At 44.5% G+C, this 27046-nt stretch overlaps 1 protein-coding gene and 1 long non-coding RNA gene across 4 annotated transcripts in view; both read right to left on the reverse strand.

Annotated features, from left to right (window-relative positions):
- Window positions 1-2342: 2342 nt before the first annotated feature.
- On the reverse strand, window positions 2343-9785 carry LOC138685514 (uncharacterized). The gene is made up of 2 exons (XR_011324810.1): window positions 4165-9785; window positions 2343-4132 (listed from the first exon to the last, which is right to left on the reverse strand). It is a non-coding gene; the product is annotated as an uncharacterized lncRNA (long non-coding RNA).
- A 1931-nt stretch (window positions 9786-11716) lies between these two features.
- Window positions 11717-27046, reverse strand: part of DPF3 (double PHD fingers 3) — a 168659-nt gene continuing 153329 nt past the window's right edge. For 2 of the 3 annotated variants that reach the window (XM_069784291.1, XM_069784290.1), the window contains 3 exons: window positions 19150-19262; window positions 17713-17794; window positions 11717-16654 (listed from right to left, as the gene is read on the reverse strand). In XM_069784291.1, the coding sequence (XP_069640392.1) occupies window positions 16584-16654; window positions 17713-17794; window positions 19150-19262 (266 nt within the window). In that variant the 3' untranslated portion in view covers window positions 11717-16583. Of the gene's footprint in view, window positions 16655-17712; window positions 17795-19149; window positions 19263-20020; window positions 20072-27046 lie in introns of those variants that run through there. The other variant, XR_011324809.1, reaches the window with a different exon arrangement.

Below are 27046 nucleotides of genomic sequence, written 5' to 3' on the forward strand. Positions count from 1 at the left end.
GCGGCTGGTTGCTGGCAAACCTGCAAACCTGTCTCTCGTTTGCCATCTCTCTTGACAGCCACTGAGTCCCAGCGCATTTGTTCTTTCCTTGCATGGAAGCTGCCCCTTAGCGCCTATGCTTTCTGCCTGTCCCCTGTGCCTCTTCTGGCTCTCCTATAGGCTTTTTGGATGTGATCTGGGCTGTGGGGATAGGAGGGTGAGCACATGGAGAAGCTGCAAACGCAACCCAGCACAGGACCACACCACAGATTTATGCAGGGGCATAATGATGTTTTCTGCTTTCTCCTTTTTTTCTCCCCTCCTACTAATTCCTAACATTTTACTTGCTTTTTTGACACCTGCTCAGCCTTGACCTGTCATTTTCTCAGAATTAGCGACAACGCCGAGATCATTTTCCTGTGCAGTGATGGCTGATTTAGAGCCCCTCATTATGCATGTATAATTAGGGTGGTTTTTTTCCCCCAGAAGCATTACTGTGCATTTATCAACAGTAGATTTCATCTGTCATTTTTACAACCCAGTCCCTCATTATCATGAAAAACTTCTGCAACTCTTCACAGTCAACTCTTGTTTTGACTGCCCCAAACAGTTTTTCATTCTCAGTAAACTTCTCACCTCACTTTTCATCTTCTTTTCCAAATCACTTGTAAAAAGATTAAAAAATACACATCCAGCTTAGATCTCTGGGTAATTTTCCTCCTCTGTGAAAACATATTGTTTATTTACACCTTTGTACTCTACTGCTGCAATTGCTCTGTGTCTTTTATTGGAACCACCCTATTGGCAATCACACTATTATTCAACAGAGTTACACTGGAAAAAGTGTAGACAGACATTACAGAAATAAAACCAACAGCAGCCCCATTTTTTAGGACTTAGCAGTCAAGCTATATTTGTTTTGATCTGTGTTTTTAAATTATCTTGTAAATTCCCACCACTAAATTTCATCTCTCACTGTATGTAGCGTGCAATCTATCTTTTTTCCTAAATGTATCACCACTTCAAAGTTCATTAAGCCATTCCAGAGACTATAGCTGATAAAATCCTCATCTGGACTCAAAATATTAGCAGACAGACTAACTCCTCAAGTCTCTGGCACCAAGGCAACGCGTTGTCATAAATCCATAGGAAACGAGATTTCATTAGTTCCCTTGGTCGTGGAACTAATTGTTTGCTCCTGTGTTGGGCACCTGATCATGGCTGTGGGCAGCAGGAAAGCCAGTGGCATTTTAATGTTGTTCCTCTGCTGTGTTTTACTTGATTTTTGTCTCAGGATTATGAGATGCTGGGGATGTAAAACAGCTACAGGGAAGATAACAGCTGCCAGAAACACAGCCTTCTGTTTTGTACTTTGAGCTGTGCATAGTGTGTAGAGTTAAAAAAGTAGTGCTTAGAATAATTTAAAGCAGAAATCCGTTAAGTTCCTTCAAAATTACCCGTGCTTGGTTTAATAGATGCTGGATTAATTGCGTGCTGTCTGGGAGCTTTTGTTCCCCTCCGGAGTGGCTGTGGTCTGTGCCACAGAGGTGAATGCTACTCTACTGTATGGCAAATTTGACATTGAAGGGCTCTTTGTAGAACTAAGACTGCCATTCTCTCCCATTGTCCCTTTGATTAAACAGCGCCAGCAAAAGAGACAGTTTTGATGGTTGTTTTCATATTATGGGCATCTGGCTACTAAGAGCTGGGCTGAGATCACCAAATCACAAGCTGCTTTAGAGATGTCTGTATACGCATGCCGATCCCACAGTGATGTGATCCAGAAAAGTGTTTGGGTATGCACATTTTGGGGGGCAGGGGAGAAAAACAATTTCTGGGATGTGTGGTGAGGACCATTGGTTGCCTGTGTATGCTGCTGTTTTCCAATACCCCTCCTCCGGTATCCGAACCCACAACTTCCCAGTACTCATGAAATAACCCTGGACTATGGATGCTTTTTCTCCACTTTTACATCAGTAGACTCCCAGTGACCTCTGAGGTACTTTGTGGTTAAAATAAAGGAAACCTAACATATTACACAGTGGACTCATTCATTAACTCCTCCCCAGTTACCATGCGTTTCGTAGCTACTCACATCTCTGTGAATCACCATGTGCTAATGGCTCGGTGATGCCCCAGACGCTTCTGCTTCGGTCACAGGGACTCCATTACTTTATAATACATACTGGACTAGGTTGGTGACATCTTCTGTTTGCCGAATAAACTTTAACATCCAGAGTCCTTCCTCAGAGTTTGACCATCTCTTTTTGTTAGTACTGAAGCAAACAGGGAAGATCTCAGGAAGAGAGCGCTCCCCTCTCTTTCCACACATCTGTTTGGATGTACAACAAAGGCTGCAGGAGCATTTTTCCTTGTACTTTTAATTGAAGTGCTTTAATATAAAAAAAAAGTACATACAAGTTCTAAACTCCTGTTTTCTGCAATCGTTTACACTTTTTCTAAGTTGCAACAGAATATTAGCTATGTAGGTAGTCAACACTGCTAACAAACTACAGTACAAGTTACTAATAACAGTACAAGATGCTTGGAATACATTCTTGCAAATGTGTATGAATATCAAAGAAATCCTGCAAAGTTGAGAGGTTTCCAACACACATTGCCCTCTTCTCCCAAACCTCTGTAGGATTTCACTCACGGGTTTCCTAACCACCAAAACACAGAAGGGCTGATCCCTGGCTGGTGCAAGCTGTGGTAGCTCCATTAGCGTCCACGGAGCAATGTCAGTTGTCGTGAGCGAAGGGTGTGATTCAGTCTGTGCTCAGATACACACCTTCAGATGGGGGAGAAACATCATGCAAGTTTCCATGCATGACAAACTGATGGGCCTTCTTGGTCAGTGCTGGCTTATAGCATTAAGCAACATATTTTTCTGAGGGTGTCAAGACCGATCTCTTTCTCCTGGAAGAAATCAGATCGGGACGACTGAAGAACAGTCAGGAGCACCCTGGATTCTCATACCACTCTAGGTAAAGCTGGGCAAATTTCCCTCAAAAAACACCAAGTTTTTAAGCATAAGAACCCACCCCATTACCTCTCCTCCCCCACAAAAGGCTGGCAAAGCTATCAAGCACTTACTTAATAAAACTGAGTGTGAGATAAGAAGAGCAAAGGTCCTCCACACAAGCCATGTCAAAACAAATCTCTACATACACACATTGTAACGATACAGTCACTTCAGAGTTCAAAAGAAAGGTTCACACTTTACAAAGGAGGGAAAGGGGAAAAAAAAATAACACAGGAAGCTGTCCTTACAATTATGTACTGGTTCCCAAACCTGTAACCTTAGTCTGTGGCCACCAAAAGTAAATGAATACCAAGCAGCATAGTGTAAACTCCAACGAGGCCTCACAGGGGGTAGCAACAGGCAACCTGGAGGTAGTGTACATAGCTGAAAAGGAATTTGAAAGAAATGACGGGTATTTTTCTCCTATTCTGGTATGTTTACATAATCAAAGACATGGTGACAAACACACTGTAGTGACTTGTCTCTCCAGCCTTGCGAGCCCATCTACTTGCCACCCCAGGATTGGTCACAGAAGGGTTTTTCCTCTGAAGTGAGAGTGATATCTAGGGTATTCTTCAGGCAGAGGTCCTGATTTTTTCCCCTCACTCCGTTGTTCCGGCTCGCCTCTGTACTTACTGTGTGACTAACAGGACAATTGGTTTCATCTGAGCCTGCTGGGTTTTTCTCACAACCATTGGTACAAAACTTTCTTATCACTATTGCCCTGAAGACCAACATTTCAATGGCACGCTTCAGTCAGCAGCACCCAAAACTCCTCCAGGCTATTCACTGACTGGCATTAGATTATTTTGGTAGGCAGCTACAGAAGTTGGCAAACCCATGACAAAGTTAGCTTTTCAATTTGTCAGCACATTATGAAAAGACTGAACACCAATGGCTCCAGCTCAGAGTGAAGTCACAAAAGTCAAGTTCTCTTCTGCTGCAAAGAGGATAAATGTCTATTTAGGGGATACAGAAGCTGGCATATTGTAGCAAACATGGTGGTGGCTCAGAGTAAGAAAACTTCTTCAGCTGTATCGCCCTTTTAGTGACTTTGATATTCTATTCAAGTTAAGTTTTAGGTATCCCTAGTTTTCTCCAACCACATTATCTTGACACCACAGTTTTCTCCAACCACATTATCTTGACACCACAGTTACTGCATTACAAAAGACACTATGATGCAGTCACTCGACATACACATATATCATGTATAGGTAGGGATATATACAGCCAGGAAGTGGGGCAGCTTCCAACCTACATTTTGTTGCTTCCATAAGGGCAGGCAGATCCCGGTTAGGTGAGACAGAGATAACCTAGAGCATCCCCAGTGTTGAAAAGAAAGCTGTGAGTATATGAGCAAATAGAAACCTCAAAAACTAAACAAGAATTAAAATTAGTAGAATATCCCCTGCTTTGTAACTAACTCAGTTGCTCTGAAATCTCTCTCGGCTCAAATGATCTTATTGTGCAGAAAGTGCAAAGAAAGAGGTGCTCTTCAGGGAGTGGATGTGCTTTCTCACTATTGCCTAGAAGTTACCCAGTCCACCTGCTCTTCCCTAGCCCGCTCTCTTCATAACAACAGTTCTTTTGCTTCAATGGCTATCTGGTAAGACAGGACTATTTAATTACAAACAAACTTCAAGGTTAATGTATTAGAAGACTGGAAATAGATATCCTGCTACTTTTAAAACAAACAATGCATTGTACACTTAGTGCTTCTCTGAACCCTCTTTCCACAGAGCAAAGCATCACAACGGCAAGATTTCCATCAATCCTGAGCTGGCACAGCCAGTTCTAAGAATTAAAATGTAGATCGGGCGTTCACAGTCTTTGGCTCCCCTGGCAAAAAATGCTCCCCGCCCCCTAGAGAAGCCAGTTCATTCTGAATATTTCGGTGATGTAGATACTTCTGCACTTGGACCCACAGCGGGTCATCAATTGCTCTTACGCTGGCCACGCACCGGTCATCAGGAACATTTTTTGATCAGTTTCTGTATTTCTTAAACTACGTGCAATAAAATTGAAAGACTTCTTATTCCATACCCAAATTTATCTATTAGACTAGGAAGGACCACAGGAATGTACTCACTTCCTCAGAAAGTCCTCAGAAATCAAGTTCGGAGCTTCTCATGTTGTGGGATGTTTTTTCGTTTTTATGCTGAGTCAAGCTTTAGCCCACAACTGCTGTGTGCGTCACTGACCTTGCACTGAAAGGGCTTTGCACGAGAAACAAACTGCTGATTTCATCACCGCAGCACTGAACGTCGTCCCGGGTAAGAGGCCCTCTGAAGACCAAAAGAGCCTCTCAGGAACACTTGTCTAACAACCTTGTCTTCAGACCACTCTGGACCTTCCATGACCCTTATAAAACCCATTCATTTTTTTTGCAGAGGGCTTCCAGGACACAATCTGACAAGAAGAGGCAAGCCACAGAAATGGGTGATACCATGGCTGGACACAGACTATGGCTCTGCTCTCTCTGATGGCAAGAAGTAGGACAGGAAGAGCCCAGGTGGACCCCAGTGCTCAAAGTTAGACGTTGTTTAAAATACTTTTTCGCTTCCAAACTGAAGAGATTTGATAGCAAAATCAATAAGGTACCTCCAATAAAAGCCCTCAAGTTACTTTTTGAAGCCATTTTTAAGGATAAACCAGTGCCAGATAAAGGAGCAAGCCTCTGAACTCAGAACACAGTTCTTGGATGTTTTGCTCCCAAATTGAATTATTCTTAAAAGGGGAAGGGAGTAACCTAAAAGCCTTTACAGTCCATTTTTGAAATGAGAGGATGTTTTTCATTTAACTCTCTGTAACAGAATAATTTGAAAATAACTGAGGAAACCATGTAATCCCAGATGGCTGGTGTTCTGTGTGCTCTTGCAAAGCTGCTGTGACTCCACTGCATTAAAAAAAGACATACATTATTCTGTAGCAATTGTCCATGACACTGAGGCTTACAACATAAATATTGCAATACCTCATCCAGTTTCTGTATGACACACCATGTTTTATTGCAGTAATGTCTCATAATAGATGAAGGTGCTGCAGGGTCCTGTTTGGCCAATTGCTATAGTACCCTGGAGTGCACTTTCATAAGGAGGGAATATCTCCCAAGGGAAGGGAGTTAAGATGAGGACTAGATGCCAGGAGAACCAACTAAAGGCTTCACATGCAATCCTGGGCAAATGTTTTCTGTGCCTCATCCACCTTCCCCAGCCCCTCCACTAAATGGGAGGTTCGTTTCCTCACTTGCAGATAGCACTGGATGCAAGGTAATGGAGCACAGCCCTGCTACGCACAGCAGAATGCCTCTAAATCAAGAAGCCAGTGTTTTTCGCCAACGTGACAGATTGAAAAATGCTTCTGGTACTTCCATGAGTGGGTTACTAAGCAACACTTTGGCTTCCAGGGAGTAGCCGCGCTGGATGTGATCTCATGCACCGGCAGCCTAACCACATCCCCAGCTGGAGCACGGGGGAAAGGAGGGCGAGTGTGTGCCGGCAGCAAGGCTGCATGGCTTCACTGGCTGTAAAATAGGTTCCTTCAAGATGAGCTATAACCACAAAGGAAAAATATCCCAGAGGTGATGATGGACCCGCTCACGGGGTGGCTAAAAAGCAAAGACACTGTCAGGACGTAGCGCTGGGAGAGAAGTAAAGCTAGAAGGTTTAAACACCACCCGGTAAACATACGGCATATCCTGGTCATGCAAACTTTCACTTCAGCCTGTCTGAGAGCAAATGATGCTGAAGAGGATTGACTCCAGGGAGAGATGCTGAAAATGATAGGGGCTGGAAAAGATTTCCACGTGAGGGGACAGAGACAGCAAAAAGACTAGAACAGATTAGAAATGGGTAAGAGAGGGGAGGTTAGAGCTGAGTGAAGTGAGGTCTCATACAGAAGAGAAAAATCATGCACTGCTGTCCACTGTTTCCTGATAGAGCAGTAAGGGGTTGTTCACAGAAAATCAAAAGGCAATACATTGAATACTGATTAATCAAGTCCAAACTCCATGGAGTTAGAGAGAAATTTGCCCTGGTTGCTGACAGCTTCATCATTGTCTTTTGCTGAGATTTCTCACTTTCCTTTGGAGCCTGTGACATGGCATCACCAGAACCAGGCTGAACCAGAACCAAGCGTAAACAGACCAGACTCATCTGGGATAGAAGTACCTATTTTCTTACATTTGTTGGGTGTGCTCAACTATTAAGCAGCACACATCTTTTAATGAAGACTAAAGTCTAAGCCTACTTAGACTGGGCCTCTTTAAGACACCAGGCCAACCTCTTGGTTTAAAGTCAATGGAGGAATGTTGATTGAGAGCAGCTGAGAAGCTGGCCTATCTTTTAGAGTATTGGTACTCTTTCATGTGTCGATAAATCATGCTCCAAATAGGATTGAGATTAGGGTGTAAGGGATAATGTTTTGCCTTGTTTTGTTAGAATGCTGACACACCTTTGAAAAACAAATAAGATTTTCTCCATCCTCCTTCTCCTCCTCCAAGGTGAGTAACACTTATTATAGGACTCTAGATCTATTCCTGATCGGTAAGCAATATTTACAGTAACTAATATTAAGATGATATACAAATACATATATATTTGTATATATAACTTAAACTCTCCTTCTAATTAAAATTCAATACTACAGCATCACACAGTAAGGCTCTACCAATATATTAATGGGAATATCACTATTTTGGGATCATCACTTGAGCATTTTAAAAGTGCACTTAAAAGTTGATGACAATACAGTTTTTATCTGAGCAACCCACTACGATGTCACAGATTTATCCTCATCTATTCCGCTTTTGAATAATGGGGAGAATATTGTCCCAAAGTCAAATAAAGGATCAACAGCAAAGATCCTAAGTCGGTCTTCCCCACCCCCAATTTTAGTTGTTGATGTTTTTCTTCGCAGCCACTTCTGGTGAAAAAACTATGTGTATACAAATGGCACACTCAGTCTGAAATGGCAGATGAAGACAGGGTGAAGCAGTAACTTAACATGTAGACAAACTTCTGGTTCTTAGATCTGACTGTCTGGCACATATGACAATTTACTTGAATGTTCTTGAGCCTCTCTTTACACCTGCAATTCAATGAAATAAATTATTCCCAGGCCTGTCCCCATCACTTCTGACCCAGGCTGCAGTGCTGGAAGAGAGTCAGAGCAAACAGGAGGACTGTTGATCTCTGCTGCAGCACAAAAAATGGAAAGCCATCAAGGTAAAGAGGAAACATTTCTCCCTGCATTTTTAAAGACCTTTTTATGCCTACAAAAGAGTCTATATGAACTATTCTGTGACCTTAATGCTGAGCTGGGATTAAATCAGCACACGAGTTTGATTCCCTGCAATGATCAAGGGTTTGTTGAACACTTCTAAGGGGGAGATAAAATGGTGGTTCGGTTTGGACTTCTCTCTATTTCCGAATTGCTCTAGACCCTTCTCAGCTTTGGTACATGCTGTTTCTGAAATCCAGGAATATAGGGTAAGAGAAGAAAAAAATGACAATGAACAATGAAGGATATTCTGTAATGAAGCTCAAAGGAGATGACACTTGGAAATTCCTCATGCACTTGCTATAGCCTTCCCAAAAGGAATCAGGGGCACATCTTTTGTGTTATACTCCTCGGAGAGCTACAAAGGAAGAGTACATTAGGCATAACATTCATGTCTTGTCCTTTGATTTTCAGTGGATACTTCCCTTTTAATGTTGCTGGCAAAGTTTGCACTGGCAGTGCATAGTGGACATCAAAATGCAGTCCTGAGTCCAGCAGCAGCAGATGCCTGGGCTGGAAAGAGATCTATGCTCCAGCAGAGTTCATGGGCAGCAGGGGGTTTGGCCTTCCAGGCAGAAAATCTTGAGGAATCTAAGGGAAATCCTTATCTTGATATTCGGGACTGTAGGCACATGGTTTCTTGATGAGAATTAGCAGTTTCAAAGTCTTATATGGCAACAGCAGGAAGAGTCCTATCCAAGGGGACAAAACTCCAGACTGTAATATCTCATAGACAGGCGAGACATGCCAGCGAAGACCCTTCAGACTGTTACAAAAAGAGGCACACTCCCAGCCAACCAATTCAATCATTCTAGACATGGCAAGGGGATGAACATGAAATGGGCTTGTCATTCTTTATCACTCTTTCAGAATACAAAGAATAAAGCCTGCCCTTCTCTCTCCTTGGCTTCTGAAAAGTGGGGAGAGAGGAAACGTTTCCTGAGTCACTGTGGAGGTGAAACCTATAGTTTGTTACAATGAACTGAATCGAGTGGATGACTAGACTGACAGGCGTCTGAAAGAAAATATCAATACCTGAAAAATCAACAATTTTCGGGTATGAAGTGTTTTATTGTTAACTTCATGCACGCAAAGGGAGGTAAGCTGATCTGGAAATAGTAGTTTCCTCATTTCAAACCAGCAGTAACAATGTATATTCTAAATGCTTGGGTGAATACTGTAATAATACTTCACATTTTCATCCAACGTGGCAGAAACACACACCAAACATTAATAAACTATTGGCTTGATTCCCCAGCTGCGAAACGCCTGGCACTGTTTAGCTCCCCCCTCCCTCCCCCCGCCAGCTAAGTGCCTCGATGCACAGTGGTGGTGGGACTCACCAAACACCCCACCAGCGCAGCTGGAGAGGCAGGTCAGTAATGCACCTCTCCTCTGCCCCACGCTAAGACTTGGCCATCAGGACAGCCGAATCGTGCTTGCACATCTTGCAGCCTGGCTCCTTCAAGAGACCGGCTGTCCCCCACGGGCTGGGGTCGCTCTCGCCCTTGCCTGCAGTGCGCTGAGACCCTGCGCCCTGGCTGCCACCCCAGGGGACAGAGCTGGGGCAGCACCAGCACTCTCTCGGCAAAACTGCTCCCCAGGAGCAGGGACCTGACGCTCCGGCCCCAGTCAATGGCACCAGCCCTGGTAGAAAGGAGGCTGCCTGAGCCTGCGCTGCCAGGGGAACGTGACGTGGAGCGGGCTGGGCAGCTGCGCTTATAAATCAGTCCCCTTCAGACCAGAGAACCCCCTTTCTCTCCCTTCCCCTTCAGCAAAAACTGAGTTTATCTTATGTAAACCAGACCGGGTCCGGTGCCTGCCCTGAAAAGCCATTTAACTACTGCCGGGGCTGGAGGTCATTGTTAGTAATTATATCACCACTGAAGATGGATTTGGCTGCCTGCCAGTCCCAGCTCCTGCCCTCTTTGGCCAGAGGAGAAGTACAGCCACAGCAACTAAAACTTTCCATTTCCTCTGCAGGGTCTTGGACCTTCGGCATCCAAATCCTGGCTTGTCACCTGCTCCCATCTCCCCAGGCAGCGTCACCGGCCCGTGGCCGACAGAAATCAATGGCGTAAGGAACAGCCCGGGAGAGCTGGCTCTGCCTGCTCTGCCACAGCCTGGGTCTGCAGCACCGTCGTACGTGGCAGCACTCAGTGCTCGCACGCAGTTGGCGGGCTCCAAGCGCTTTACAAAAACAGCTCCGAATTGCCGTCCTGCCTTTTCTCCGAAAGTGAGGCACAGAGACTTTGGGTACCTGGCCACAGCGGTGCCACAATCCCTATTGTAAGTGGAAATAAACCCCACGCTTTATAACTCTGCTTAGGTGCGGTGAAATGTCACGCTTCCAGATAACCTCAGAGCAGCTCTGACTCTCCACGCCAGCGGGCAGCCTGGCACGACCAGCCGCTCTGCTGGGTGGGCCGTCTCCATTATTTGGGTCAGCTGCTGCTTACGGAGGCCTAAATTTGGCAATGAGTATGTGAGCATCTCTGCCTGTTTGGCTGCTGGTTGTTTCTACAGACACCTCTTGTCCTGAGGGCTGGGGCAGGAGAGGGACAGCACCCGCCTGCTCCTGCCCTGGCAGTGCTGGTCACCCTGCCCAGCTGCCTAAAGAAAATTAACATATACGTCCCTTATCCTGCCATGTACTATATAATGCAAAAGTATGAGACGCTAAGATTATAACAAATGCAGAACTGGCTAGAGAAGTGGGCTTTCCTGCCCCGCCTGCCTGCTCCTCTCCCCAGAACTTATTTTCACAAAAAATATAGATCTGGTCAACTGTTAACATTTCAGGTGAGGACCTCCTCTTGTCCAGCCTGCAGGCTCCCATAACAAAACTGACATGACAATCCATCTTTTAATCATCTCCTCCATAAGATTTGCATTTTCTGCCCTCCCAGAGCAGTGCCAAATTGTTCCCAATATAGTCTCTTTTGCTTTGTCCAGTTTTTTTGTATGTCAGGAAAACATAAAGCATTTCCCCCTTCTGCTATGAAAGACAGTTTTATAGACTAACAGTTAGCATCTCCAACTGATTAGATAGACAGACAGACAAGTGAGATCAACCAAGACGTGTCACTCTAACAAAGTGCTTCTAGCATTCAAGATACATTTTTCTCCATTTTATTTATCTTCTTTTACTTTTAGATGAACCAGCTGCATCCTGTTAAAGATTCCTATTCCTCCATAGCTTCTAACTTTCTTTTAAGTAGATACTGTAAAGTTGTCTCTAATGCAATTGCTTGCCATGCTGGAACTGAATTAACCAGATACACAGTGGTGGATATGACACTAAATCAGAAAATTTGGAAAATTTCAATTCAGATGATAGACCTGAAATACTTTTGACCCTCACGTTAGATGTTTTATGTCAAATGAAGGCTGTTTAATTTTTTAATTTTGAGATTAAATTAACTTCAAAATTCAAATATTGAAGTGATGCATTCTAAAAAGATTGAAACAAGCATTTTCAGCTCTTCCAATATTCCCCCCATACTTTTTGTATGAAATAATTTGCCAGATTGAACTTGGATATGTGAATAATTGTGGTTCTCTCAAAACCACATTTTTTAAAAATAAATTTATTCCACACAGAAAAATCATGCCCAGCTCTACCTGGAATTTCCTTGCACACAATGCACACTATCCCTCCAGCAGTGACAAGCTTAATTAATATTCTTTTCTACCTCCATCCACTCCTTACCTCCCAAATGACCCCTGTCAAAACACATGCTGTAGGTGCAAAGAACATGCAACAGCCCCATAACACTGCACACTGCAGGAGAGTCTTCCTTTGGGGCAGAATGTACTAAGCTCCTTTTAAATAAAGCTGAGAAATAATCATTTCAAAGTTATTCACAGCAACATTTGCTTCAAAATAACACACTTAGCAGCTTTCCTAGCTCAGGAACTGGCCTAAGGTAACTTTACAGAAATGCTGTAAACTCTGTCCAAAGGCACATCTATGGAAGTACAGTTTGGAGGCAGAATGGGACCCATCTCACGTTCTGTAAAGGTATTGCCTTTTCTGAGCTACAGGAGAGGCTCTGTGATGGTAACATGAGCTCGCCTCCTCAGCGGTACGACTTGGATGCACCCCTTTTTTATGGCCGTTTCTCCACCCCTCTGCTTTCTGAGGCTGCCACCGCAGCAGGTCCCCTCCCCAGCCAGCCTTCCCACCACGGGGCAGAAAACTGGGCAACACAACACACAAACATGATGGAGGGAAAGCCAGAACCAAGCCGTGGTTTCCCACAATATAGTCTGAATCGTTCAAACTCAGGAACAGCCTGAGGTAGCTAACACCAATGTAGCTGCCATCATGGGCGTGAAGGAGGTAATGCACAATTTACTGCATCAGTAAAGGCAATTACTATAACTGACCTTTTTTAGGTTAGCCAAAATGGGTTAAAAATGAGAAGGAGCACACGAATACATTTAAACTAACATACTTGAAGGCCATTATGCAGACGCAGCTTGTATTTAAATACATCCTGTCCCACAGTAAACATCTGTTTTTATAATAAGGACAGGAAGAACAATTACATCATCCAGCCTGACTTCCTCTATAACACAAGCCTTTTTCAGTCAGACGTTCCTGTGATTAATTAAGATTGTGTTTAATTAAAACACATCTTCTAGGAAGCTGCCCATTCTTGATTTGAAGACTTCAAGGGACGCAGGATCTACCATCTCCCATGGTAGTTTGCCCTGATTTGTGCTAAAATATGACTTGCCTTGCCTACTCAGAAGAGTTTTGAAATACGCCAGAGTTTGATCACCTCAGGGGCTGCCACCCGACTTGCACGTCCTGCCACAGCAAGGGAGAAAGGAGCATCCAGAGCCAGAGTCCTCATGTTGTTTACTGCCCAGACCAGATCACTGCTACGAGCGGTCTCAAGACTTGCCTGAGAGTGGATGGTGTCGTTCATCCCAGCGGTCTTGCAGGAAGGCTGTCCCCTGGGAGTACCAGGAGACAGGGAATCAGTTATCAGAGTTTCTAAACTCCTATGCCTCACCCCCACGGCTGTGCCACAACCTCTCCACATCTTGGTAAAGCGGGTACAGCATTGTTCGCTTGGTGGATCAATTAATATTTCTGAAGTGCACTGAGACATATGACTCTGAACGCATGCTAAAACGTCACTGAGAGGTCCGTCCCAGCCCCTTGTCCTAGAGCGAGCTAGTGAAGAAGGGAGACTGTAGCTGGAGGAAGATGTCAATGTGGGAGAGCTTGCATCTCATCTGCTGCCAAAGTCACCTGGAGCTGCCTGGCTACACAGCGACATAGCACAAAGCTGGAGAGACGAAATGCAGCCGGACCACCGTGGGTAAGTACCCTATTATACTGATCTCAAATGGCAAACAACATTTTGCCATTGAAGATCTAGCACTCTCTGCTTCCGTCATACCTCATTAGTGATGAAACTTCAGCAAGGCCACTGAGGAATATTTCCAAACATGAAAGACACTGTTCACTGCAGAGTGGTTGTGGGAGGAGAAAACAGTCAGCGCTATGGATCAAACCACAAAACAGAAAAGCAGGTGTGCGTGCAGAGGACAGCTCATTTAGCAATGTCTCTGTCACAGGGCTGGAGAGCACTACTTTCTGCACCAGCTGGTCCCACCTACAGGGCTACCTGAGACTTTCACGATGACCCACCACTGTCTGCTTAATACGCATGCTAAAACAATATGCATTTTCCTCTCCATCTGATAATGCAGACATTGTCCTACTCCTTTCCCAAGGCCAACGCAAATACCAGGAAACTGGAAGGCGATGGCCATTTTTATGACGGAGCTCCCTAAGCCCAGCAGGACTGGTAGCTGAGCACCAGCCCAAACACTAACCCACCTCTGCTGCTCCCACCACCAGCACCACCATAAAACTTTCCTCCAGCGCACGCGGTTCTCAGCTCCAGCCCCTCTAGCTAAAACACTCGCTTTCCACATGAGAGCCCAGCGGTGTCTCTGGTGAATATATACTTGCATTCCTGGCCACAGCAGCAACAGGACTTTGTAGCGGCCTGAACCATGAGATGGTCCCGAAGCGCCAGGTCAGCAGGGTTCGACCACACCAACAGGTGGGTGCAAATGCTCATGCGGATGAGCTGTGGCCCCCAAGTGCTCCCCAGGGCCAGGGCAGTTCCAGAGTGGGAGGAAGACCCTTCATTTTACATTTTTTCTAGAGCTTTGTCCCAACGGGTACCAGACACCTAACGCAGGTCCACGGGCTCCCGCTTTACCCTCCCCGCACCTGATGCTCAAATTTCTTTGTACTCTCTGCTTGTCTGAGGGGCTGTCACATGGAAAGCATAAGGTATTGAATGAATTTCACAGGTAGCCAGTGCAGCTGCTCCAGGAGAGATTTGGTCCAATATGACTAGGAAAAATACTTTCTAAATCTTTTTCTAGCAGGTTAAAATACTCCTGCTGCAGCCTGAGAAGAGGGTGCAAGAGTATGTGGGAGAATCCAGCAGCTGACACGGCTACTTTTGGCGTGCAAGCCGAACAAAATGCAAAAGGTGAAGAAACTACCTAAATAATGAGGGAAAGTGCATTAGGTCAGTATAGGTCATTCTAACTAAGTGTAATTAGCAGGAGAAGGAAGAAAAATTAGCTCACCAATATTCTTTCACAATGTCCTTTCAAGTGTTCGGGGACATTTAATTTTGCAGAACAGTTTCAACCAATATAAATATGCCAAATATAATCTTCAGTGTCTTTACCTACTTGTACAAGCAACTCGAGTCACATGCTGCTTGGGACTTTCATAAATTTATATTATAAACCCACTTAAATCTATGCATAAAAAGTAACATACATCATACCCAAGAAAATGGTCTTTCTGGGCTACTTGGCAGTTCGGGGAGTTGCAGGTTTTTAACCTTAAAGATGTATCTGGTAGAAATTCTTTAATGTACTCACTTGTCCTCCTAGTGATGTCTTAAATTATTCAAAGAGACTCAACTGTAATAATATTTTTTCAATTGATGCTCTTGCTTAATGTTTCTTCATTTCACATGTAGAGGTTTGTTTAAATAAAGTACAACTATTTCTATTTAAATTTTAAAATCATTATGAAAATCTTTCTTTTCATATTAGGTTCAGCAAATTATTCCCTCCTATAGAACTGGGGAACGTTTTCTGACAAATTATCATGTTTGCCAAAAATGTGGTTGTAGAGAATTTGGGGGAAAAATTATTTGAAAATTCAGCTAGATCTTGATAATTGCTTTGATAAAAAACAGTAACACTTTGGAAATGCTGGAAGTCCTGATTAGGCAATTCCTGGAATAAAATGCAACTTTAAGTTGCAGAAAATTTTAGTTTAGAAATTTAAAAAAAATAATCAAAAGTGCTTCATTTGACCCTAAGCCAAAGTTGTTCCTTTTTGCAGCTTACTTTAGATTGCTCAGAAAACTGACAATTTCACTTTCTATGGTCAACTTAAGATGATGTTTTTCTTTTGATCAGTTTTCTGAGCTAAACAGCAAGTCAGTTACATATATAACCATTTGCGATTTTCTGAACAAAAATAAAATGAGTCTGGACTGTATGCTGGCACTACAGTGGGACCGTGTGCCTGAATATCCTGAATTACCAAAGACGGTAGGCTTTTCTAAGCGTGTGTGTGTGTGCACATACTGGTACTGTTCTTCCTTCAGAGATACTAAAACCAGATTTCTAAAGAGCTGCCAAATCAAAGCACTTGATCCAAGGGAGAAAGTGTCACCCCAAAAAAATTTTGATCAGTGCTTCTCTCAGTGACAACACGTTGTTGATGACCTGGGAAGTATTGAACTAATGCAACTCGCAAAGCCCCCCTGCAAATACAGAGTGGTTGCAGTAAAGACATTTCCAGTCATGCCTGTGAAGAGAAACAACTGGTGCTGCTCCCAGCCGAAGTACTCACCAATAATTCCCTGGGAGATATCTTACTTCTTTAAAAAGAAGGCGAAACAGAAAACACAGGGCCACACAAAATTGACTTCTCCATGTCGATATAACAACCCTCCCCCTTCTATAAAGCATGTGAGCCCTTAATGGTAAGCAGCAACCATGCATAGCAGTGAAGAGATTTCATCCGGAGCATTGGGAAAGTACGTGATCCTTCTAGTAGAGCCCAGGAGGTATGGCATTAGTGACAGTGAATACCACAGATACCTCTTCCTGTATTTGAGTGTCCGTTCGTTTTGATGTGGGTTGTGTCTTTGTGTTCTGGATGGGAATTGTGTGCTGGTATGGCAACACCAGGAGCAAAGTGTTTCTTGACTGCTGGAGCTCCTCAGGCCTGGAAGCCAAAAGCTGATGCTCTCTCTCTGAGCAGCTCCCGGCACAAATGACAACTCCAGCTCCCTGCAAATGAAGAAATCCTTCTTATAGGCATGACATCAAATCCAGGCATTCAGAGTTTATGTCAAGATTGGCTTGAACAGGATATCAAATATTTCTAACACGGGAATTGCCTGTATTTTTCTGAAGCAGGCTCTGCTGCCCTTGGTATTGCATACGAAGGCTTTCTACACAAATTACAACACAGCTGGGGTGTGCATTGCCACTACGTGTTTTATATTTTCATACTTGCAATACACCACTTCCCAGTCAAACAGAAATCTTTAGCTAATTATTACCTGCATTTCAAAATTTTCCCCTCCTGATTTAGTTTCCTCTTTATCAAAGTTACAAACATTTAGCTCCTGAATGCATGATTGATTTGTAATTCTTCTTGTCTCGCCCCTCATATAAACCGCAGTCATTTGTACTCGCATGTCTCCTTCTCCAATTCTACTGCTCTCTGCAGATTTTAGTCAGAGAATCAATAATGGTGAAGGACTAGTTCCTCTGCTCCACGACCAAGTGACAAACTACAACCAGTTGTAGTATAGTCAGATTGAATCCTCTGCAGACGACATAACTACACACCAAATGTAATACAGACAGTAAAACTCTCACCCTTCTGAGGCACAGACAGACCAGAGAAGAAGGAAGGTCATTCCTCCTAATCCAGTCTCCTGACAACAGACTCTCTGCTATTCCAGAGAGGACCTCCCTGTCTGGGGCTTTCTCTCTGGGACTTTGACTTCTTAGGAAGTCCAAAGTCACAGTTCACAGGAGCTCAATTCAGTTGACTAAACTGAGGTGTCCAATGCCATCTGGGATATTCAAAGGTACCCACGACTCGCAAAAGAGCCATGTCCTGGAAGAGGACGTAGAGACCAGGCAAGATTGAATAGGACATCTCAGATCGCACTAGACCTCCACGTCTATGAATTTTCTTTCTTTCCAGTGCTTCCTGCCTCTGCTTTGCTACTGCTTCCTTAACCCTGCATGGCCCAGGCCACCTTTCTGAAATTCTTCCCTTCTCCACAAGGAATTTATTGTGATTTTCAAAGCAGACTTCCAACATATGTTACCTTCTGGGGGCTCAAAGACTGGTGGATTCAAGCAATACATGTGATAGCCACGGTCACAGTCATCACAGAAGAGCAGCTGGTCCTGAGGCAGGGTTGTTGGGGAGACAGTAGGGAAACAGGGAGACAGGGAGAGGAGGAGAGAGAAAATGAAGTAAATTAGTCTCTTGCCAAGAGGAAAACATAAGCATGGTAACCAGCAGTGCTCAGCTAGGAACGCAGAGCTGCAACATAGAGACTAAGAGACTATTGGGAACGTAAAAGGCTACAGGCATCACATCTGCGCATCCACGATCGACCACCACATTTGTGAGAGGCTGCAGAGAGCCCTTCTCATCACAAAGGCAGTTCAGTTTCTAACTGGAAAATGTCTCTGAGATGTGGAGGACTTCCTCTCCAAGGTGGCCTCATGATGCAGGAGTAAAAGCTGTTAGGCCGGGGATAGGCTGTACTGAGAGAAGAGGACAGGCTTTACTGGGCTCCAGTGTGACCAAGTGCTGGATCTCATCCCTGCAGGGGAAACCTTTCTTGTCAAAAGCCTGGGCTTAGCCAGTTCTCCGAAACTCAGCCGAGTTAATGCTCTGTGAAACAGATGGAAACGATATGATCCCACCATGTGGTCTGCAGCTCTTCCATACATTTGGGGGCAAAAAAGCTGCTCTGAAGTATCCCATGATTCCTAACACAGAACAGCTCCCTGCTTTCGGATTTCCTTATTTACTGCTAAAGCAAAACAAAATCTCAGGCTTTAAATTTATTCTGCTATGGGGAATGTAGTGTTAGCTAATTGCCTCCAAAGCTCTCCAGCCACTGTCATCCCTCCGAGCTTCTCGCAGTTTATCACCAAGGACCCTTAACGTCAGATTTTAACCAAAAACCCTGCAGAGAGGACACTGTTCAGCTGCAGGCTCTGGATCACAGTTTGGAAATCACTGGGATGGGTGATAAGGTGACTAGAGAGAGGCCTAGCAATCCCACTTCAAATGCTTTCATGTTTCCCCAGTCTTGTAATTAAGACTAAAAACACATGCCAAGAAAGTAAGCAAAATCAGGACAGAAGAAACATACTTGCCATCCCTTGGGTTATCACCCATTCACATCTGCTCCTGACTGCCCTATTGAAAATACTACTCTCTTGCAGCTCCCTGCGACAGGAGTTTAAGGCCTCCAGCTAATTTCTATTGAATAAGCATACAAACCACAGGTATCACCATCTGAAGTGGCCCTATATGATACCCGTGGCAATTTCAGCAGAGACCGACGGCTGAAAGCGGGCCCTGTGGAGAAGCCCATCTCTACTCCCAGGAGTGGCTCTTCCTCAGAGACGTATGGAAGCAGCAGTAAAGCCACGACCCACACCATCGCCACGTGCTCCTCAAGGGCGGCCGTGACAGTAGCTTGCAGTGATGCTTATTTGCAGGAAAAGGTAAATGAACTCACATCGTTCTCAGAGGTCCCACAAAGGCTGCAGGATTTGCACTCAATGCACTGCCACTGATAGGTTTTAACAGCCTCAGTCATGTTTGTGGTGAACTGCAGGCAGGTCGGGTGTCCTGAGGAAGATCGGAAACAACTGTCATTGTTAAGGCTCACTTATCACTCGTTAATTAACCGGTATTAAATTTGGGAACAAAATGCACATGGACATGGACTGATCACAACATGGGCTGCAACTAACAGATACCAAAGAGGAAAGCAGGCATTAACCCTTTCGCTGCCGGGCACAAGAGAAAATCAGAGTCATCCCCACCCATTCCCCATTGGCAAAGCAGTTTTATTCAGAGCTCTTAAAAATGGTTTGGCTTTGGGTTTGGTTTTTGTGGGGCTTTTTTGGAAAGAAAACAAGAGATAGGATGAAATCAGACACAAACCCAATTTCAGAGAGAGCCCATCCATCCTAATAGAAATTGGACTACAGTTTCAATTAGCGTTGTTTCAACCGGACTGAAGGACCTGGTGGAAATGAGGTTATTCTCCATTTCAGAGCTTCCCTTCCTGATGTCCAAATGGGTGAAGCAATTCTGTAAACTTTGCTTAAATGGAAGCAGTAGCGTACAGAGAAGAAGCAAGACAGGATGGAGGGATACAGCTTTTAATTTTTTTAAGAGCTCTGCCACTAAAGTTGGTTGGCACAGAAGAAACCAAATTGCACAGCTAACCTTCCAGGATCAAAACAAGAAACCGAAAGGAAAAAACCCCAAGCCAACTCCCACAATGAACTAAATGAAAGGAATAAAGAAGGGAAAGCTAGCAGAACAGTCACATCTAATCGGGAAGGACAAATTGCCAGAGTTACAACCCCCGCCCCTACATGCGTGTCGACTCCAGCGGTACCACAGTAGCAGGGTCAGCAATGGGCTTTCTGGAGGGGAAAATACAAACAAACAAACAAACCAAAGGTAGGATCAGTGTTCCTTCTGCAAAACAAAACAAGAAAAATATACCGCTGAAATAAAAGTATTGTACTCCCAAACCACCCCTATCAGGCTGAGGCAGTCCCTAAGTCACCTGCAATTAGCGACTGCTTGCCTTCTTGGAAAGCCCCGTATTTAGCATCCCTCTCTGACACACATAAGCATTAACGCTGTGCATAGTCGGGGGGGGAATGACACAAGGATAGCCAGTTGCTCATCTATAGAAAAAACAAGAAATACATGTACACACATCCAGCACTACCGCGTGCTTCTTCCAGAAGCTTACACCTCAGGTGTGCAGGGTTTTTTCACCTCTAGCCGATCTGCTGTTCTTAGACTACAGCCAATGGGTAGGAAAAAATCTTTTCCACCTCCAACAGCCTAAGTGTATTTTTAAGAGTGGAGAAAGAAAGGCTGCTTCTCCAATAAGAAAAAAAGGCACGGCTATAGTAGATGTGGGCATAGATGTGCTATCTTCATTACCAGACCTATCAGTGGTATTTTGCTGTGTTGTCACATCACCCATCGCCACCCTACAAGAAGCTTCTATATTTTCTAGCTAGTGAAGCAAACAGTTGCTGAGAATTGCTGGGTAAGGCAATAATGCTGTAGGGAATATATTTCCTTTATGTGCCCGTGATACCACCAAATGCTGTAATAAGGATTTTCATTCTCCAGTTATATTTGCATGGTTGTGATACAAAAACTAAGCCTGTCCAGCAAAGAAATGTGTGTACATAAGTTATTAAGGAAATTGAATAGAAAATAAAGGAGATATTTAAGGAAGGAGGGATCAGTGACATTGCTCATATCATTCTTAAGCCTTTGAATAAAGAATGTTTCAACAGTACTGATGAGCTCAGATGGGCTAAGAAGATCACTGGGTTTTGGAGCCCTTGAAATGTCAGCACAGAACAGGAGTCAGATTTTACTGAGATTTACAGTGAACCAAGTCCAAACTAAAGTTCTGGGGACCTTGAAACTGCAACTGTGCAGAAGGAGATGTGACATGATACCTTTTCTTGTTGAGAGGACCTCATATAATTTCTGATACTACCAAACTAGCAGAACCTGTCATGACACTGAAATGTTCCTCCAGATCTGATTTACAGCAAATGCAGAACCTCATTCCAACACCAGTAAATGGAACAAATGTGGCACACTACACATCAGGGAGGAATTCATCCCAACAGCAGAGAGTCGGCTTCCAGAAAGGTTGTACAGTGCTGGAATATATCACAGAGAACAACTCAAACAGGGAGGTGAGTTAATCAGAGAGTTAAATAGCTTCAGTCACGTTTGAAAAGAAACAGAAAGAATGGAATCAAACTTACAGAAATACATCACAGCTAAATGCATACACGTATTCACGTGCTCACTTGCCTGCATACACACATTGCTCATTGCAGAGACTCCAGCTAAAGACTCTCCCTTTCTCAAATGACATGAAGGTCAGGTTCTGTTCGCTACTTTATCTCTGTCCCTTCACAGCCATTCCTGCTCTCTTCCAGCTATCAGTCTTGACTGTCTTGTTCCTCATTTGCCTCAAAAACACCTCTGCAGGTTTTTTGTGCTGCATCTCGTATCGATAGTGCCTCATCCTTGAAGTGATCCATCCTATTTTGCAGAGCCCTTCTTAAGAACCACACCCACCACAGGCCTAAAAGAAATGGGCTCTTGCGAGCTGAGGATTGCTTGGAAAATATTAATAGTGGAGGGAGGGCCATGGTGCCTTCTTTTTGGTAGCGATGCAGAAATATTTTGCAAAAATACACCGATTTATTCACTCCATTGGGCTCTCTCTCCAAATGCTGTGACTACAAAAGAGTCTAACCAATGCCCACAGCCATGTCTGCATCGCCGCAGACTGCTCTCTGTGAGCCCAGGGCTTATGGCATGTCTAAGGGAAAAAGAATATCTTGTGGACATGTCTTTCTTCAGCCTCTAAGTCAGATCCTCTTTCACATTAAACAACGTGCCTTGTGGTACCATGACCCCAACCTAATGTTGTCGGAAAGACTATTTTTACATATGGCAGCAGTGTGATGAGGCACTGTAGTGTATGGCAAGCATGTCAGTAGATACTCAAAACATTAAAATTCTTTTTCCTGTCCTCACTGCTCTCCTTCTTCACAATCTCTCTATTTTCATGCTACTTGGGTTCAAAACCCAGTGTTTTTCATGACCTATGAGAAAATTCACATGTCCAAGACTTCCTGGAGTGGTGTTAGTGAACACCATCCCTGCTCCGTATCACAGCACTTCTGGGCATTCCCTCTGTGGCAAAACACCTGAAGACAAAGCCCTGTAGCTGCATATGGCAGGCTGCTATAGGTAGATTTAAACTTCATTTAAAAAAAAAAAAAAAGAAAAAAAAAAGGCTAGTTCAGCCCACAAACAATTTTGTTTTACACGAAGAGCAGAGCAGTCCAAAATGTGGTTCAAGTTACAGACACTGTGGTAGCGCATGAGCCAGAGAGCTGAAAATCTTCCTTGTTTAATTTCATCCCTTATGTGGTCAAGATGAAGAAACAGTCTTATTTCACTAATCATGTGATAAATGGTGTTTGCTATGGTGAAGGTGTGCAGCAAAGAGTCTGCAGCTGGAATTCGGTTAATAATTCAGGTGGTGGCTCAGCCCTGGCAAACCCTGGATCGCTCTCACATATCTGTATCAGCTCCGCAGATCTAACAGGGGGAAGAAGTAACATGTATTTATGGTGTCACTGAAGTCAATAGACAGACCTCTAAAATACACCCGGGGAGCAGTTCTGTTGAAGGAGAAGGTGATATGTTAACATCGACAGTTTCTAATCTACCATAACTATTCTCTACCTAAACTTTTGCTATGCCACAATAGCTATAAACAACAGAGACAATAAAACTTGCAATGAGAAGGTTTCCAACAGCTCATCCCTTTGTCTTAAAGCAATATTTTAAAGTATATATCAGGTCTGAAAGCTCCCTCATCTTTGTCGAAACTCTCCTCTGGATCTGAACCCTGCGTCTGAGACCATATTTTATAGTGACACCCGTGTTTCACATGCCACTGGCTTTAATTGTATACTATGTCCACCAGACATCTGGTCGGAGGAGTGGGGAGCGAGCACATTCAGAGACCATTTCTTGTCTCCCACACCCTGTGCAATTGCAGGCTGGTGGTAAGGAGAATTTAAACATAAATATCCTAAAAAAAAAAAAAAAAAAAATCTAAAAACCTCTTCTGCTTACACTGGCTGTATAACACTAAAGACCAAAACTGACATTAAAGGGCAGGAGCAATCTGCTGCTCCCAGGCGCTCTGTGACCAGTGAAGGCCTTGGAACGGCTCATTAGTGCTTCTTCAATAATGGATTCTGCATTGCAAGATTAATTGCAGCCATGTGCTCTGTCACACCCGCCACAGACTATTTAAGTTAACAATCCAATCAATAACCTTTTTCAAACAAAGGCAGAGATTATCTTGAGAAAAAAAATAAGCAAAGACTCCTTTTTTAAAACAAATGTGAAATTATTTATACAGAGTAAAAGGAATTTTCACCCAGTTTCCAATTCTTTCCCTTATCTTCACTGCATAGTGGTGGGCTTTTTAATCAATAGCATAATGAAAACCCACAGGGCTCCTGGCTATATCGCATCAGAATTTATTCCATAAACTATTCCGGTCTTTAAACAACTATAAATACATATTACAGATATAATGACCTATGTCACAGGAACCCCATCCAAATAATGGAAGTTTTACATGCAAAGAAACTGCAAAATTTCCTCTCACTAAGATTGAATAAGGATTGCTGTGACCACTGCCATCGTTAGACAGAATTATTACTGTTATTCATACAAAACAAGGGAAAAGTAACTTGCAATTCCAATAAGGGATATGCTTTTATGGTTATGATATAAAAATTTAGCCTTCATTTGTCTAAGAAGACATGCTTACAGATATGTAGTCAACAACAGATGGATTAGAAAGGGCCTTTAAAAACCCAAACCATCCAAGCACACTGAAAGGCTTGGCTCTGCCAGAATCCCAGGGCTCAAGGAGCTGCAACTCTCAGAAAAAGATCAAACATTACTAAGGGATGAGGGTGGGGAGCTCTTGGCATTTCCCTGGCCTTTCCCATCTTGCAACGTCAAGGTGTTATGATGCAGGACGTATGCCTGCCTGCTCAAATGGAGGTGCTCATAAACAGAAGCCTTCAAAAGTGTTTGTGGGGCAAAGATCCAAAGCACCACCTGCCACAGTACCTCTGTGATACAGCGAAGCAGGAGTATTTCATTAAATATAACAGCTTTCCTGGCGGCCAGGGTAGGGGTGGGTGTCAGAGGCTGCAGGTGAAGAGCTCTTGTCTCACCCCCTTCGGCACAGAGCCCTGCTGAATTCAGCTTCTTAAGAAAAACAAACAAACAAACAAAAAAGGAAGTCTCACTCGTAGGCACCATTGCGTTTTATTACTATTAGACAGAAGAGGAGGAGAGGAAATATTACCACCGTAAATTTCTATGTCCTGATGGAAATGAGAAAACCTGGCTGGTTCTCCCAGTGTCCAAGGCACTGTGTTCCAGCGCCGCCAACTCTGCTACAGAAGTGAGTCCGAAAGGACGTGCGGGGCTTCAGTGAATAGGCTGGTCAGTCTGATTTGGTCAGAGACCAACTTTCCTCTAATCTAATATGTCACAATGTGCCAGCGATTGTGGAAGAATTAACGCCTTCAATAATTGATGGAGCTCTGGAGCCGTTCAGCTGTAGAAGGGCTTATAGTTCCTATTATTTAATTTCCTGGCCCTATAGTCATTCTGGCCAGCATGGACAGAGCTTAAACTGAGCCTGCAGAAAGGGAAGGGGCACTCTGCTGCATTAGCACCCGGGACTGGCAGCCGGCTGCACTCCGGAGGTGGTGGTTTGCTTTTCCGTACAGCAAGTTCCAGCGTAAAAAGAGACATAAATTACAAGCAATTGCTCGAATATTCGGCACCGGTAGAAGAGAGCCCACTTTAATTGCTCACCCAAGGGACAAATAAAACCCCTGTACAAAAGATAGTGGTTCAGTCCCAGTCGCAGTTAGGCAGGTGTAATTAGAGTCAATGGGAACTGAAAGCAGGACAGACCTGTGTTTGAAAGCAATTAACACCAGAGATCTCAAGGAAGTTATAAAATGGTGGTGTGTGGAAGGTGGCACTTGCAGCTCGCTCTCCTGCACTATGCTGCTTTTGCTTTAGCCAGGCAAACACCAAAGGGCACGGGGTGGGGGGTAAGCTCCTACCGAAACACCCCTCATCTCAAAGTACTCCCCAGAAAATTTTGTTGCCTGAGGAAAGTCCACCCACCAGCTCAACTCGCTCCCAGCTTTGACTCTACAATGCCGCATAATTTCCTCTGAAACGTTTTTAAGCATCAAAAGCATCAGCTAGGACAAAGAGCCTGGGCTACAGAGGGTACGTCAAGAGCAAAGCTTGGCTCAAAGGCTGCTCACATGCATAAACAAAATGAAGGATCTGCGCATACACAGACTCAGGTGCACCCGGAGAGTTTAGCCGCAGACAAGGCAGAGTAACTGTCTGGCATGGGGCAGCAGGAGGAGCTGGGTGGGATTCGGGGGTGACCTCCAGAGCACACAAAGAGAGAAGCGAGGAGCGAGTTATTCTGGGCATCCTAATGATTTGTCAGTCAAATCGCTCTCTCCCCACACACCATCCTCTTGGTAGCAGATGCCACAAGTCTTACAGGAAAACTACTTGAGAAATGTTTTAAAACAGTTTTACTGCAATAGGTTTGTGTGTGCCTTTCCCGGTGTAGCCCCCCTTCCTCAGCATGCACAGTCCAGCCATACACGTCTGAGCAGGGGGAAATGAAAAACAGAAGTTACAGGTTTTAAAAGCCTCTAAAAACTGCCAACAATTAACTTTGGCGTACACAAATCACCACCCTGGGAGAACACCCTGATTTGGGCTGGTGATGCTGCAGCCAGCCCTCTGCACTGGGCTCCGGTTTGACAGAGGGAGGTCAAGCCCTGCCGGGGTGCCCGCTGCTGCGTGGGGGTGCCCCTCTGGCCAGGCATGTCTGCCCCTCCAAAACTGCCTGGGACGGGCTGAAATCTGCTCCTCCACTTCATATTGTCTGGGGGTTTGGACTGCGGCAGATCTGGGGCATATCTGGGGCAGAGCCCTGCTCCTCTGTCTTCCCCTCCGAGGCCGAGCAGCGGGGATTCAGGCACACGCCTGACACGCTGCTCAGTTCACTGCAAAGACGCTGTGATAACACAGGGGTAAGGCGGCAAAGGGGGCTCTGCGCATTTGCAACCCGGGGGCTCAGAAGCGGCCCCCAACCTTAAAGCCAAAGGAAATGCCACACGCCCACGGTGTTCCATCTCAAACCCAGCTAGCACTCTGCTCCCTCCTCTTCCAGACCGGCCCCCATTAGCCACTGTTGGCCGCTAGACAAAATGGCTATTTCTTGCCTAAGAAAAATAATGTGGAAGCACTCAAATAACCTCGTACTGAAGCATCAGCTTGTTAATGCACTGGTAAGTCATGCCAGCGCTGTACAATTCCTGGGGGTGAATTAGGTCAGAGTGACCTCCAGAAAACCCACCAGGCTGCATCGCTGCGCGCCGCATTATGGGTAACGATCTGCTAATTGCCAGGAGGCACTTGGGCTGCTTACCAACACCAACAGGAAGGAAACCTGCCTGCAGGCACCGCACGGACTCCATATGCCAGGGACATAGCTCCTAATAACGAGAATAAACGCATTTATAGAGTGCGAACTGGTCAGGAGGACGGGCACCAAATGCTAATGCTGCCCAGCAGGTACACCTCATGGGGGCTGGCTGCGTGAGCCCCCCCAGCAATACCGCCCACGCAATGCGGGGCAGGTTTTGCATTTGGTTGCACAGTGAAGTAGGGGTGAGGTAGATGAAGAT

This window comes from Haliaeetus albicilla, chromosome 5, assembly GCF_947461875.1.
Source record: "Haliaeetus albicilla chromosome 5, bHalAlb1.1, whole genome shotgun sequence".
NCBI lineage: Eukaryota > Metazoa > Chordata > Aves > Accipitriformes > Accipitridae > Haliaeetus > Haliaeetus albicilla.